This window comes from Podarcis tiliguerta (assembly GCF_965153285.1).
Source record: "Podarcis tiliguerta genome assembly, chromosome: 3".
NCBI lineage: Eukaryota > Metazoa > Chordata > Lepidosauria > Squamata > Lacertidae > Podarcis > Podarcis tiliguerta.
Genome location: NC_139536.1, coordinates 69,539,403 through 69,554,785, shown reverse-complemented (window position 1 = coordinate 69,554,785; position 15,383 = coordinate 69,539,403). Strand labels below are relative to the sequence as shown.

At 40.2% G+C, this 15,383-nt stretch overlaps 1 protein-coding gene across 1 annotated transcript in view; it reads left to right on the top strand.

Annotated features, from left to right (window-relative positions):
- The window catches only part of FIG4 (FIG4 phosphoinositide 5-phosphatase), a 56,724-nt gene extending 41,837 nt beyond the window's left edge, over window positions 1-14,887 (top strand). The window contains exons 20-23 of the mRNA XM_083433763.1: window positions 2,183-2,378; window positions 8,210-8,292; window positions 9,742-9,828; window positions 12,560-14,887. Coding sequence (XP_083289889.1) covers window positions 2,183-2,378; window positions 8,210-8,292; window positions 9,742-9,828; window positions 12,560-12,737 — 544 coding nt within the window. The 3' untranslated portion in view covers window positions 12,738-14,887. The remainder of the gene's footprint in view (window positions 1-2,182; window positions 2,379-8,209; window positions 8,293-9,741; window positions 9,829-12,559) is intronic.
- The last annotated feature ends 496 nt before the right edge of the window (window positions 14,888-15,383 follow it).

Sequence of the window (15,383 nt, the reverse complement as noted above, 5' to 3'; positions counted from 1 at the left end):
ATTGCTCTTAATTTTAATTAAAGTTTTGATGTAATTTTAGTTAGATTCTAGGGAGTGGTTTATTGCATACAAATGGACCTAAATGTCAATTTCCACCAGTAAGACATCGCTACAGCCCTGCCTTGCTGGCCACAGTGGCAGTGCCACTCGTCAGGGCTAGGATCAAGCTGGGGCTGGGTGAGAACAAGAGAGAACTAGGTTGGCATCAGTGGACACAGAGGCATATGCACCTGCGTCCAATGCCACCTCCAACTTGGTGCCACCCCCACTCTCACTGCCACCCTGCCCTGTCTTAGTCTCAGTGAGCAGCAGCCCTGACATAGCTAGGAGGACATCTTCATATGCCGCAGCTGTTTTCCACAGATAAAGAAGCAGAAGCTGCCAGTGTGATCTATTTCTGCAAGAAAAGCAGTTATAGCAGTAGTGTATTTGAAGTTTCGTGTTACCAGTGCAGTTCAAGTCACAGATTTGAATGCTGTGCTGAGACATCTTTGCACTTGTATTAATTTATGAAATAATTTTCCTTGGTATCTGACTATGCATGTTTCAACCTATAGGACAACTTGTTCTTCTGACTGGACACTGAGGTCTTTGGTTCTTCTGCTCTGTTCTCTTTGACTTTTTTAACCACTTTTTTTTTAAAAAAAGAGCATTGAGTGTAGATTTTTATTTCTTCATTCTTCTCATCAGGCTGTAAAAATCCATTTGCTCAGAACACAAAAGCTTTATATTTCTAAGAAAGAAATTACTTAAATGTATGCAAGAGATCAATAAGGCTATCTGTGCTGGGAATCCTAAAGTGAACATTTGTACCTGAACAATATAATAGATCAATCACATTCTTTTCCTTGAAATAGCTCAAAGACTCCAAATTGTTGCTTTTGATCCATATTTTCAAAAACTCAAAGTGTCAAAATGTTCTGAACCTGGTTTGGAGCCATTAAGCTACTTCACTATTTGGCAATTTATAGTTTTCTATGACTGGACTAGAGGTATTAAAAAGTGACTCAGTGCTTGTAGCAAAGCTTTTTGAAAGCCGCCTTCGTACTGGGTTTGCTTGCAGAGTTCTCCCTAATAGCGTTAGGGAGAACATTAAAGCTGTTTTAATTAGGTGCTTATATTCTAATGTTTTTGCACCTTAGTTTAAGATGCCGTAGTCAGTGTCCTAGTCAAAATGACAGGAAGACCCAAGCATTCGGGGACAGAATAAACTGTGGTTATAGTTGAGAACAGTGGATAATATCTAGTGTTACTCAGAGTTAGATCCATTGAAGTCCATTGATTTAAATACTTACAGCAATCAATTTCAAATTAGTGGTTTGTATCCAGTGGAGTTCTGTCAGTGCAAGGACTTCCACTACCTCTTCTCTTCTTGATCTGCTCACCCAGCCTTCCATCTTTTCCAGGGTTTCCCCCCAACTCTCTTGATCAGATTTGGGGGTGCATGGAAAGATAAGAGAGAAAGAAAGAAATCCTTGTACTAATGGGACAACTTCATTGGATACAACCCATTGGACTGAAATAGGGTAGATCCTTTAAAACCAACAGGACCCATTTACTTCATTCCATTGATTTCATTGGGCCTACTCTAAGTATGACTGTTGGATACTACTTAATGAGTATAACAGATAATTAGAGAACCCAAAGGCCTGTGACATAAATGGAAAGTAACATATATAGCAGAGGAGTCCATAGAGCATTTTTCAAAGCAGCATTGTGATAAGACTGAGAGTTGGTGGAGAGCACAATGCTCCTGGTTTCTTTATCTGTGCTTATGACAAAGGTGGGCTGCAAGGGTGCATGTTTTGAAAGGTCGCCCCCTTCCCTTCAGACCCCCTCCTCTCTTTTTAAAATTTATTCTAATAGCCTTAACCAAGACCTGGATATATTGTTTTCTGTTAGGGTCAGTGATGACAACAACATTTGCAACATTTGCACTCATCATGCTTAACTGTGGCTAAGGATGGGGAGGCAGAATTTGCTGAAGGGAGGAGGGAACACGTGATCTTGCATCCCATTCCCGATCTCTTAAAGAAACCATTTGGACTTTCATACATGAGAAAAGAAGAGGCTTTCTCTCTTCTTGCCCTTTCACTTCTGTCTCTTGAAGGGAATGGTGATAAAATTGAACTGCCTCTTTCTTGAGATATCATTATGTGTAATAAATTCCAATTTTGTTTAGGAACAAGAGCAATAGAGAAGAAACGGTGCTTCAGCGCAAAACGGCTGCTAGTGCTCCACCACCGCCCAGCGAGGAGGCCGTGTCCAGCAGTTCGGAGGATGATTCTGGAACTGATAAAGAAGATGAGGGGGCTGCATCTCAGCGTTCAACGCCAGTGAAAATGACAGATACGGGAGATAATGCCAAAACAACAGAAGTAAGGAAGTGTGCTAACCCGCAAAGGGACAATATCAGCACATCTCTTTCTTTACAGCATATTTGTTCCAGTGTTGTGTTTGATTTGTGCTTAAGGCTTACTAAAATGAACATCTCTCTTTACATGTTAGGGGCTTTCCTCACTCAGCAGTAAGAGAAGGTACTATATACTTTTAAAAGGAAGACACTTTAAAAAAAATACCTGTAAAAATACCTGTAAAACAAATATGTGGAAGCGTGGAGGCAGATGTAGTTCTTAAAGCAGTTTAAAACTTCTCTCTTTAACTCTTTTTTAAGGGAGCAAGGTAATATATTAGTTTTAAAGCTGAGTTATAGTGTTGATTTGTATTAGTTGTTTAAATTAAACTAGGTAATTCAGCTTGGAGTGAAAGATGTGTTAATAGAGGATTGGCTTAATATAGAAATATGGCTTAATAGAGCTCTTTCAAATACGAACACTAATCTTTCCAGATGACACTCCTGTGCAGACTTCAGTACCATTATAATACTTCAGTATCTGGGGATGTTAATGAAGATCTGTAAAAACAATAACACAAAACAGATTAGCAATTTTATAGCAGCAGAATCTGGATTTTAAATATTGCACAAGGGAATGAACACAGCAGGCAAGTGATAGGAAGAACGCAGATGATGATGCCACTTGCTCTGCTGTGACATTTGTGGGGAAGCCCATGGCTCCAGCCAGTTTTCTTGCATGATCATTGCTTGAATTTAATTTTCTTGTTTCTAGATAAATTTACTGTAGTTTGGAGCACCTTGATGAATTTGGAAGGTCATAGGCTGGCCCAAACCATTTGTTTCCCCAAGCAGGTGCACGGCACTTCATCTTGTAATCCTGCTTGTGATGCTAGGTTTCGCTCTCTCATATTGTGACCTAAGCATGATTAGAGCTGCCCCCAGAATCCTTTACAGTGGAGGTGGCTAAGCCACAACCTATGGGACATAAACAACCCTCTAAACACTTTTTGTGGCCTCCCAAGTCTCCCTTCAAATTTGTCATATAAATGAAATAAAGAAAAACAGTTTAATTTGTTGAGCGGTTATGTGGGTAATGCCAGGAGCCAAGATGCCAGAAGGCTTTCATGGTCACCCAGGCCCCTTTCAGATGTGGGCAGGATGAATTAGGAAGAAGCAATCCTTCAGGACCCAAGCCATTTTGGGTTTAGTAGGTAATCATAGTAGAGGAATGGGACGCGGGTGGCGCTGTGGGTTAAACCACAGAGCCTGGGACTTGCCGATCAGAAGGTCGGGGGTTCGAATCCCCTTGACGGGGTGAGCTCCTGTTGCTCGGTCCCTGCTCCTGCCAACCTAGCTGTTTGAAAGCACGTCAAAGTGCAAGTAGATAAATAGGTACCGCTCCGGTGGGAAGGTAAACGGCGTTTCCATGCGCTGCTCTGGTTTGCCAGAAGCGGCTTAGTCATGCTGGCCACATGACCCGGAAGCTGTACGCCGGTTCCCTTGGCCTATAGAGCGAGATGAGCGCCGCAATCCGAGAGTCGGCCACGACTGGACCTAATGGTCAGGGGTCCCTTTACGTTTACCTTATAGTAGAGGAATTTAACAGTCTGAATCCTTCCTAACCCACTGAATGGAACATTATACTCCATTTGGAGATTTAGCGCAAGAAAGTCTGATTGAATTTAATTTGTTGAATCCTAATTTGACCTAATGCTACAGTCCTATGCACATTTACTGAGAATTAGTTAAGTGAGTTGAGTGGGTTTTATAAAGACTTTGCCAAGAGCAAAGTGCTGCTTGCACAATAGGCTTTTCCTTCTTTTTCTTCTCTGATGTATCACCCTAAAAAACTTTCCTGAAGGTCAGGGAACCCTCAAGAAAGACATGGGATGTAGTGGTGGGAATGTGATAGGAGGAAGGGGGCAGGAGAACCCATTTGCTCTTCTATTCACGTGAAATTTGTCTACAGTCTCTTGTGACTCCAAAGTAAACTTGGTTAATGAGATCATCCTTGCAGTCTCTGAAAGTAAATGGCTTCGCTCATCATAGCCTTGAATAAAGTTTAATAATTACTGTGTCTAATGATAGTGAAACAAAATTACTATTATCACTTTTCTAAGAATCACTTACTTATGGATATTATTTTCCAAGTCTTTTGGTATGCCTATAAGAAGGTGCTTATTATCTAAAGTCAATCAGTTGCTAGGTATGCTTTTCCTTCATTGCCATGGGTTGTTTCTGTGATAATAAGCAATATTTGACACAGAGGCCTGAGCAACCAGTTAGAGAACTAATGTACAATGGTTTGTGTTCATTTTGGGGATGTACTTGGGGGGGGGGGCAGCAGGCCTCATTGCCCCTCTACAAACCTTATTTGAGGCTCTTTCAGGAGAGGCTTACTTTGTGGTGTTGATGTGGCTGCTCAGAAACGTGAGTCCAAACATGACTGGACAGGCGCTAGTAGTTCAAGTCTTTGAATTGTGCCTCTAGAGTTCAAGGCCCTCAAACTTTACCTTTTATATTCCTGGTTTCTCTGTTGTGTTGGCTTGTCAGTGATATAATTCATCTCTTTGCAATCAGCCTCTCAAATAAAGGAAAACAGTTGTCTAATGTGGATATTTCCATGTGAAAGCAATTAATGTACTTTGGCAATCAGCCTTGAACAGAATATTGGCACTTCCACATAGCTGAATATACTGAAAAACTGGTTTAAATTGCATTATTTTAATCAGTAGGTTCTTAAACGTTGCAGGAATTGAAGCTGTATCAAGGTCAAACTTTGTAATGCTGGCTTCATTAAAGTAGAAATCAATTAAATTAACTTCCTGCTGTTTACAAAAATTAAGGAATAACACTGTAGTCTAAACTATCTTTGTTCTCAATGTACAAAACATTATTTGTGTTAACTAGACCCCTGATGAAGAGTTCTTAGTAAAATATAAATTAAATAAATAAAGGATTGTCCTTTATACCCACATCTTGCATGATGTGCTCCAGATACTCAAAAGAAGCTATTTTCAGATGTAATCATATAAGAGAGGAGAGTGGGGTCACACATGTTTACCCCAGCTCCCATTCATTGTGTCCCACATTGTCCCTTCCCCAAGATTATCCATGGGATGAGGACACGTCTGCTGTGGGACAACCTGTGGCACATACATTTGCCATCCACATAACTTGAAATTCTGCTCAGGGACTTACTAGTCGTCTTAATGTACATCTTGTTTTGAGACGTACCAAGTGAAGTACCTTTAGATATTTTAGTGTTGTTTTTTATAAGGAGGGTTGAATGTAAAGAGTCTGCTGTACAAATGAGACACACTTCTTCTGCATGCATGGGACCCAAAAGTATATCCAGCCCTCTGGAGCCAGTTTTGGGGTGGTGGCTGCAGACAGCAAAATTGGCAACACTACTCCCTGCTATTTCCAGGTAATTTAGTGGGATGTATGGGAGGAAATTTTTAGTCAAAAAAGCTATTTGATGGGATCCAAATAGGTTTTTGATTATAGAATTTCATGGCATCCTGAGAGTTAGACAATCCATTGTCTGTATTTTTCATCTGTTGTCTTGGCTGGTGACTTGGCATGATTTTTAACCTTTTCCCTATCCACTTAAGCACCTGGTTTTCTGACAGCATGGCAGTGAATTGCCTTGATCAGTTGCCTAGCTAACTCACCGTTCTCCCTTCACACATTTCAACAACGGGGCGGGCGGGGAGGATGAGTCACAGGGAATTTACGGGAAAATAAAGGAGGCATTGTGAGATAACAAAAATTGTTCCCGTAATTTAAAAGAAAAAAATGGATGGCAAGGTTAAATTAAAGTATGAAGTAACTTTGACACATCTGCTATTGAAGTCTAATGTAGCATTGCAGCTAATTTATACTAGCTTAATTTCATAAATGTGCAGTTATCAGGAACCTGAAAAGAAATGACAATATGCTTTTGTATAATGTGCCCCAAAAACATCTAAAGATACATGGCGATGATAGTATTGTGAAACCTTTATTTAATGTTTTGCTTCTTAAAAGGAATGTGAAAAATTTAACATGAGTCCAGACAATGCAGTACTGTATATACACATTTTAAGTTCAGAGTCCTCAGAATTTTCATGCAACTGCCATTCTGTGTGATAGCACAATATTTTTTTGTGCCTTGCACACCTAAAACAAAATGTTGCAGGATGGAGAACCACTCTTTAGAGATTCAGGTAACCTGAGTTCGAGCAGTATGAGCAAAAAGGGAGCTCCAAAAAGATCTCTCCAAACGAGTGACTAGGCATTAAAATAGCAAATACAATTCAATGTGATCAAGGGTAAAGTGATGCACATGGAGGCAAATAATTCTAACTTTATATAAAAGCTAATGAGGTCTAAACTGGAATGAGATCTTGGGATCATGGTGGATAGCTGAATGAAAATGTCTGTCTAGAGTGCAGCAGCTGTGAAAAATGCCGTTCTTGTGTTTGGCATCATTAGAAATGGAATTGAAAATAAAATTAAATTAGCAAATTCATAATTGTTTTTTTAGAAATATATTGTTTGGCTGTTTTGTTCATTGGCTGCTTTGTGAGGAATGGTGGAATAGGCCTTTATAAAAATCCACGGTGCAGTCCCATTTCAAATACTGTGCATCTCAAAGAGAGCATTGTAAAGCTGTAAAAGGTTCAGAAAAAGGCCACCAGAATGACTGAGGGGCAACTCCTATGAGAGGAAAGATTATAACATTTTGGGCTTTTTTTCTTTAGGGAAAATGCAAGTAAAGGGGAACATGATAGAGATGTATAAAACTGATGCATGGTGTGGTGAAAGTGGACAGAGAGCAGTTTTTCTTTCCCTCTTATAACGCTGGAACATGTGATCAACCAATGCAGTTAAATGTTAGAAGATTGAGAAGGACGTACTCCTTCACACTTAAACTATGGAATTCACTACAACAAGATGATAGTAATGACCACTAATGGTCATTACCGCCAGTCAGTGGCTCTGTTCATATTAAAAAGGTAAAGGGACCCCTGACCATTAGGTCTAGTCATGACTGACTCTGGGGTTGCGGCGCTCATCTCGCTTTATTGGCTGAGGGAGCCGGCGTACAGCTTCTGGGTCATGTGGCCAGCATGACTAAGCCGCTTCTGGCGAACCAGAGCAGCGCACGGAAACACCGTTTACCTTCCCGCCGGAGCAGTACCTATTTATCTACTTGCACTTTGATGTGCTTTCGAACTGCTAGGTGGGCAGGAGCAGGGACCTCACAACGGGAGCTTACCCTGTCGCGGGGATTCAAACCGCCAACCTTCTGATTGGCAAGTCCTAGGTTCTGTGGTTTAAACCCACAGCGTCACCCGCGTCCCTTCTGTTCATATTACCAATGGCTATTAGCCATAGCGGTGTACTATCTCCAGTATCTGACAAAGTATACCTCTGAATGCCAGTTACTGGGAATTATAAGTGGGGAGAGTTCTAGTGCACTCATGTCCTCTTGTGGGTTTCAGTAGACATCGGGTTGAACACCATAAGAACAGGATGCTGCATTAGATATAGTGAGGTACCAAGATGGAAATGCTTCAGGAGGACACAAAACTGGCAAATAAAATTTTCTCGCTGCTTTTAGAATTCCCTGTTAGTGGAATAATTCTGTTTAATACTGATACGTAGCTCTCAGCTCTATCCTGAAGTAGCAGTTGTTTACTTCGGAAAAACTGAAAAAATGTTGCTCTTGAGTATTATCTTTTTATTCATTCTTTTTTTTTTGTCTGGAAGCCACCTTGCATTTGTAAGAGGCAGGTATAAATGTTTAAATAAATTTTAAACCCAAGATTTATTCTCACTAATATTTCTCTTGTTTTGCTGCAGAATGTAGTACAGCCTATAAAAGATATATATGGGATTAACCTCTCAGAATCTCCTTCGGAAGATGATCTCGGCATATACACAAGGTAATGTGTTTCTGATTATCTCACTGATGCTAGCAGGGAACAAATTTTTAAAAAGTGAATAGTAAAAGTGTATGTTCTAGACAAAATTGAGCACATTTTAAATTTCACTTGTTTCATTGGGAATGTTCACGGTGTATTGAAAGCCAAAAGATCTTTAAAGGTCCTTACCTTTTGCCTGGATTGTGCTCATTGGTTATCTATATATAGTATATATCAAGCTGCACAGCAGCCCCATAATTTTCAAAAATCCTGGTCTACCTCCAGGTGGCTTACATTATTAGCTTAGTTGTAGAGCATCTGCTTTGCATTTCAACATCTGGTATCTCTAGGTAGGACAGTGGGTAATCCTGACTGAAACCCCTGCCAGTCAGTGTGGACAATATTGAGCTACACAAACCAATGGTCTGACTTGGTATAAAGCAGCTTCCTATGATTCAGTCCAACACTGGCTCTTGGGAACCTGGGATAGCACACTCGCTAGAGCATGAGACTCTTAATCTCAAGGTCATGGGTTCGAGCCTCACATAAAATCATAGAATTGTAGAGTTGGGAGGGACCCCAAGGGCCATCTAGTCCAACCCCCTGCAATGCAGGAATCTCAGGTAAAGCATCCATGACAGATGACCATCCAACTTCTGCTTAAATAGCTCCAAGGAAGGAGGGAGACTGTTCCACTGTTGAACAGCAAAAGATTCTTGCATTGCAGGGGGGTGGACAAGACTAGACTGAACCTAAAGCCTGGGAGGTCATGCAGGGATCCACTACCAACTTTTGTTCATCCTCTTCTGTCTTTACTATCTTACTACTACAGTGCAGGCCTCAGTGGCTTCTTTGGCGTCTATAATAATCCATGGAAAGGCGGGGGATGGTGCCTCTACCAGCTCTTGTGCCCTTTTGCTAACTCTGCAGTTATATTTTTATGTAAAAATGTAGTCTCTCTATATCTAAGAAGCATTGTATTACACAAGATGGCTTACATCAGTTAAAATAGTTATGTTAAAAAATATGTTAAAAAATCCAGTCTATGTCAGGGTTTGCTACTTACGTCCTGTTGCAACAAGTCTTGCACTCACTGAGTGAAGTTAAAGGAATCACATAGGTCTGGGCCATGTGCAAAGTGCCAGCTGAACCGAGCTTCTCAGGAACACACTATGACTAAAATTGATTAGGCTTTTAGTGAGGTTCAAAACGAAAAGATGCCTTGAAGGGCCTCCAAAGTACCTAGATCAAAGTGGATTTTAAAAAATAAATAAATTCAGAGCTACTGCATTACTCACCCACAATATTAGTGTCAGGAAAAAAGTGTGGTGTATGTTCCAGCTGCCCTTTATGGAACTTGATGTCCCTTACTTCAAACTGTATGACTCCTATATAGCTGCAAAAGACATGTTATTTTCTTTATTTCAGAAAGTTCTTTTTCCATTGTGATTTTTCTGCCTCTATTCATAGGTTTGTTCAATTGGGGCACAGTCAACACAAGCATGACAAGAGTCACCAACATCTTTGTTGTAAGCACTTAGACGGGGTTATAAACTTGTAAGTACTTGCTGTCTTTTATTTTTCAGTTCATGCTCTTTCAATGCCCCTTTTCCAAGTCCCCTTCTCTCTCTCTCTCTTATTCTCACAGTTCACAGTGGTTTTTGTATATTTTAGTTAGGCTTTGTATTTTCAGAGACTGTTGCTTTATATGCATTATATAAGACAAGTGGTAAAATCAAAGTGGTATGTAAGAAAAATAGGACATTGGCTTAGGGCAGGCATAGGCAAACTCGGTCCTCCAGATGTTTTGGGACTACAACTCTCATCATCCCTGACCACTGGTCCTGTTAGCTAAGGATGGTGGGAGTTGTAGTTCCAAAACATGTGGAGGGCCGAGTTTGCCTATGCCTGGCTTAAGGGGGAAACAATAACCATAATTTACAGTTCTTCACTGGCATATGCAGTACACAGAGGCTTCTTTGCAGACACACTAGTTCTTACGTTATGGTTATTTACTTATATTGTTCCATCAGTGTGAATGGTGCTTTACAGCATACAGGGGGATAATTCCTTGCCCCAAAAAGCTTACAATCTAAAGTTAGTACAATGGAAACAACAGAGGAAGGCAATGTGCTGGGGGTTTTCATATCTGAGTTTAGTTACAGACTCGGTTGCAGTAGGCCATGGGAACTAGGGCTAAAAGTGCCATGGAAAAGGTGGGTTTTGAGGGTAGGTTAGAAGGGTGTAACAGATGGGATTGTCCAGATGATCTGGGAAGCATTTCTTAGCATACAGAACAGCAAAGGATAAAGGGAACAGTCTTTACAAAAACAGGAAAGGTCACAGACGATTTATTGAGATAAAAGCAGAGAGATAAAAATAGGACAAGGCCATCAGGGATTTGAAAGCAAGAACAAGGTACCCTTGGTAGATGTGGGAGTGGATAGAAACCCACTGTAGAGATTTAAGTGACGAGACAGGTAAATGTTTTTCACAACAGAGCACTAGATAGCTGTGAGATAACAGAAGACCAGAGAGACGTTTATGCTAAAGGAACAGAGAGGAAGGGCTTTATTTTCACAATCATATTGTAAAAGAAGTGACACAACTTAAAAATGGCCTGAGCATTGGCAACACATGAGAGAAAGGAGTAAAAGATAAAGGCATGGCTAATTACCAGGGTGGGTAATAAACTTCTACATTCATAAGGAAAGTTTAAGAGGAGAGGGAAGTAGGGGAGGAAAGATGAGAAATACTGAGTTTGAAATGATATTTAAGGAGAAATATCAGAGATTCAGTTTGAGAAGCTGGACTGGAGTGAGGCAAGCAGTTCAGAGATAAAAGAGAGGGGGGTATCATCTACATACAGGTGGGGTATCATCTACATACAGGTGATACTAAATGCCTTTGGATTTGATAATCTCACCTAGGGACATTAAATATATAGAAAGTAAATCAGAGGGCTAAGAACAGATTCTTGAGGGACCTCGGCATGCGCCCCGTCTGCACTATAGATTTAAACCAGTGCTATACCAATTTAAACATTCATGGCTTTCCCCCCAAAAAATCCTGGGAACTGTAGTTTGTTAACGGTGCTGAGAGTTGTTAGTAGACCCCTATTCCCTTCACAGAGCTGAAGTTTCCAGAATTCCTTGGAAAGAGGAATTGACTGTTAAACCACTCCAATAACTGAGTTTCCTCCCATGAAAACATTGAAATAATGATTTGGTAGAAGGATTGCCAGCTGAGGACAGAATCGTGGAGCTCCATAGCATGAAGGCAGTTATGCAAGAGTGGGAGCGCCTTTGTCAAAGGCAGTGGGAGGACCAAGGAGAATGACACCTTTTACATCAATGTAAAAAAATTCTGTGCAAATTTGCTGTTGTGCAGGCTGATCAATACTCATTGGATCCAGAATGTTTAATAGTTAATGTTTTTTAAATATGTACAGAATCTCCATCAACCATAGCTAAATTATCTCCATTAGAGACGCTGTTTGCCACCTAATGTATTTTAGAAAACTGTCACAACAATGCTTCCCCTTTCTTCACCATCCCTTGAAGGGAGAGAAAATCTATCTCTGGAAGTTAGAGGTTATAAAGCTGTGTGATTCTTAGAAAGAAAAAACTTCTCAGGTTGAAACCTAGTGACAGACAGGTGAGCAGGCAGGCGAGTGTTGTTGGCGAGGCGTGTGATTGTCAGTGGGGGTCAGGCGAGGCGGGTGAGCGAGTGTCGGCAATCCCCCCCCCCCAAAAAAAGAAGCTCAACAACACTAGGCTATTCTCCCCCCAAAAACAACTCTGGGCAATTTCCCCGCATTCTCTTAATTTGGAGTCCCCCAAAATAGGGGTCGTGTTGTACACGGGGCATGTTATACACAGAGAAATATGGTACAGGTGATGACAGATTAATAATAAAACAGAACATGGGCTGTATTTTTTATTGGCAAAAGGTGACTCTTCATTCTGCTTAGATGCAGCACATTGTTGCTAAGATACCAACCAATTAAACACTCAACAATGTTTTGCAATAAAACAGTCTACCTGCAGTTTAAAATATATTGTATTTTATAGATTATAAGTGCTTATTACTAGAAATCCTAGTAGAAATTATCGCATTTCAGGATTTCCCCCTCCATTGTATTATCAACTTAACTTACCTACTAATGCAAAATGGCATGGAATCCTCTGAGCCTACAATGGTGATGTATATAGAATTCATGCCTACCCTCCTCTTTTATGGTTTCTCTGTAGTTTAATGCTAGTTTTATTTAATTTACTTTTCACAGAACACACATCTCTGCTTTCTCCCAAGACAACATTTATGAAGTCCAGCCTCCTAAAGTAGAAAGAAAATCTATTGAGATATTTCATGCTCACATCCAGGCTGGTAAAGGCATCATGCAGCCATTGGGAAAAGAAGACATCCTCTTGTATCGAGAATACATTAGAAACAGATACATGTGAAGAACAACTGTTTTTGAGTCCTCTGACAGCCTGAATCACTGAGTCACAGTGGAAAAGTAGATATCTCTATTATATGCTTCCCTCCACCATACGTCAGATGGTTCATAGCCTATCATGACTTTTTTTTGTTGGTAATTAAGTTAGAAAACAGAGAATTAGAGTTAGAAAAGAGAGAGTGCCTATTGATAAGACTTGTGAACTGTTCAGATTAATTATGTTCTCTTTAGTTATCTGTGTTGCTTAGGTCAAATTTCTTGGGCACTTAAGTATATATATGGGCACTTACAATACATATAGCCAGCAGGGAGCAGTTGAGAATGCTTTTCACAATTATGGAGTTCCTTGTGTTTGTCTAAGTCAAGGTGAGTCAACATGGTATCCTCAATATACTTTTGGGCTCCAGCTCCCATCATCTCCAGCCAGTCTGGGATTACAAGAGTTGTAGTTCCAAAACACCTGAAGGACACCATGTTGTCTACCCCTGGTCTAAGCAGTATTTATCATGTGACTGCAAACAGGATGTGTTTGTAGTCAGAGTTCTCTAAAAGAAAAATAAGATAGAAGACACATCCATCCAAGATGTTTGTAGGACATGATCTGAGGGTAGTATTATATCTGTCTACTTTATCGATAGCAGGAAGTGAAAACATGCCAGCAAGTTAAGTAAGCATACTGGGAATTGAAATGGCACTTGGCTCTTGTTCCACCCTTCTCTCTGGAGATGTTGGCAGGGTCCCAGCACCATCTCTGGAAACATTATTGTGTGCTGCAAAGTAATTTCTAAAACTTCCCAGATCAGAGCTGAGTGTCATTAAAATTTTATTTGATAAAGTAGTGATGTGTTTGGCAATTAGGTAATAGAGACGAGAACTCGCCGTGGCTTGAGGCATGGAGCATTGCACTGATGTACCTAGCTGCATATGAGAGCATTATTAGTCTGGAACACTCGTGTGCTCCCATAAGCTTCTGTAAATTTATATGAAAACTGGATTTCTATTGGATTCAGAAAAAAATGAGTTCCTATTGTTTGATTAGTGAGAAACTCATGCCCCATTCCCAACAAGTATCCTGTTCTTTGGCACATAATAAACATTGAAGTTGTGTTATCTCTTTGTTTATATAGGTGTCTTGCTTTGATATTGAGCAGTCACATTCCACTCTAAAGTCCACTCAGTTTGATTCCTGCAAACAGCTATTTACACCCAAGAATGCTCTTTTTGTCAGATCTTTTTTTGCTACCTAGATCCTTCATTGCGACAAGAATGAGCTTCTCTTTAAAAGGTAATTCTAGAAGAAAACATGAGTTGTGGAGCCAAGTATTTAATGCAGAGGCCCTTAGACAGCCCCCTCAAGAAGGAAAGTTGGGGAAGTCATTTGCACAGGTAGGTGAATTAAGAAGCCTTCCTCCCCTTATTTTCCTTCAAACATTAATTTATCATGCAGCCAGCAGGCCTAGGCTTTTGGCAGGTAGCCAGCTGCCTGGTGTCAGGTAATGGCCAAGCCAGTTGCCAAATGCCCATTGACAAATAATTAGCAAGTCTGGCCAACAGTCACATGCTTGGTGGGAAGTGGGAAGCAGCTGGCGCACACTGACTTACCACTGTGGGTGATTATCTACTTGACACGCATTCCATATTCCACTATCACCCTGAGTTTCATTTAAAATATTACTTCTGCAAGCCGTGTATCTTTTCTGTAAGTATAAAGCAGCATTTACATAAAAAATGCCAGTATTAAATCAAACATTTGCTCTGTAAAGAGCAAGAAACAATAATTATTTTTAAGGAGCACACATCATCTGATGAATTCCTATCTAAGGTCACAATTTCTCTTTGCCATTGCATCTAGTTTTAGTAGACTTAAGACAGATTCCATTTGTATGGGAGTGATTATTAATGAATGGAAAAAGATCTATATGCAATTAATCGTTTTCTACACTTCATACTTGCTGTAACATAATATGCTAATGTTGCTCTTTCTATATTGGTATGCTGTTAAAAGTTTATTTTTAAAAATCATGTATTTCACTTCTACAGGTAGCTACCTTGGTTTTTTCCCTTACAATTAAATATTTGTACCTATGGATAATTTAGTAGATTTGCCAGACCAAGAAAAATAAACAGCAACAGGTTGCACATTGCTTGTAAAAAGACAAGTGAAGTGTGTGTTCTTTTATTGGAAAGATAAGTGGTTTTTCATACTTATTTTTGTGCCAGAAAATTTTTCCACAGTGCAGTGATGCTGTATATTTCTAAAGTATCATTTTGCTTAGGCTAAGGTTTTAGCGATACTTGTAATCAGTAACTTTCACAAGACACAGTCCCATCTCTTCAGGGCTTCTCTCTCCTTTTTGGTAAAACAAAGAATATTTCCCACCTCCATTCTGTACGCCAGCATTTCCCTCTCATAAAAAAAATGTGAAACCCATTGGCATGGGGCACATCGTCATAATGCCTCCAGGGAAAGAATCCCTGATATCCACTTTTTTTTTGGGGGGGGGGTGTAATTATATAGTAAGCCTCTTTTCCTTACACCATATCCTCTTCCAAAGCTGTTAACCATAGGTTCCTGGTTCTGATGTGATGTGAAACTATACTTAATGGCAGACTTCCTGATTTGCTCTCCCATCCTGGGGATTGAGAACCT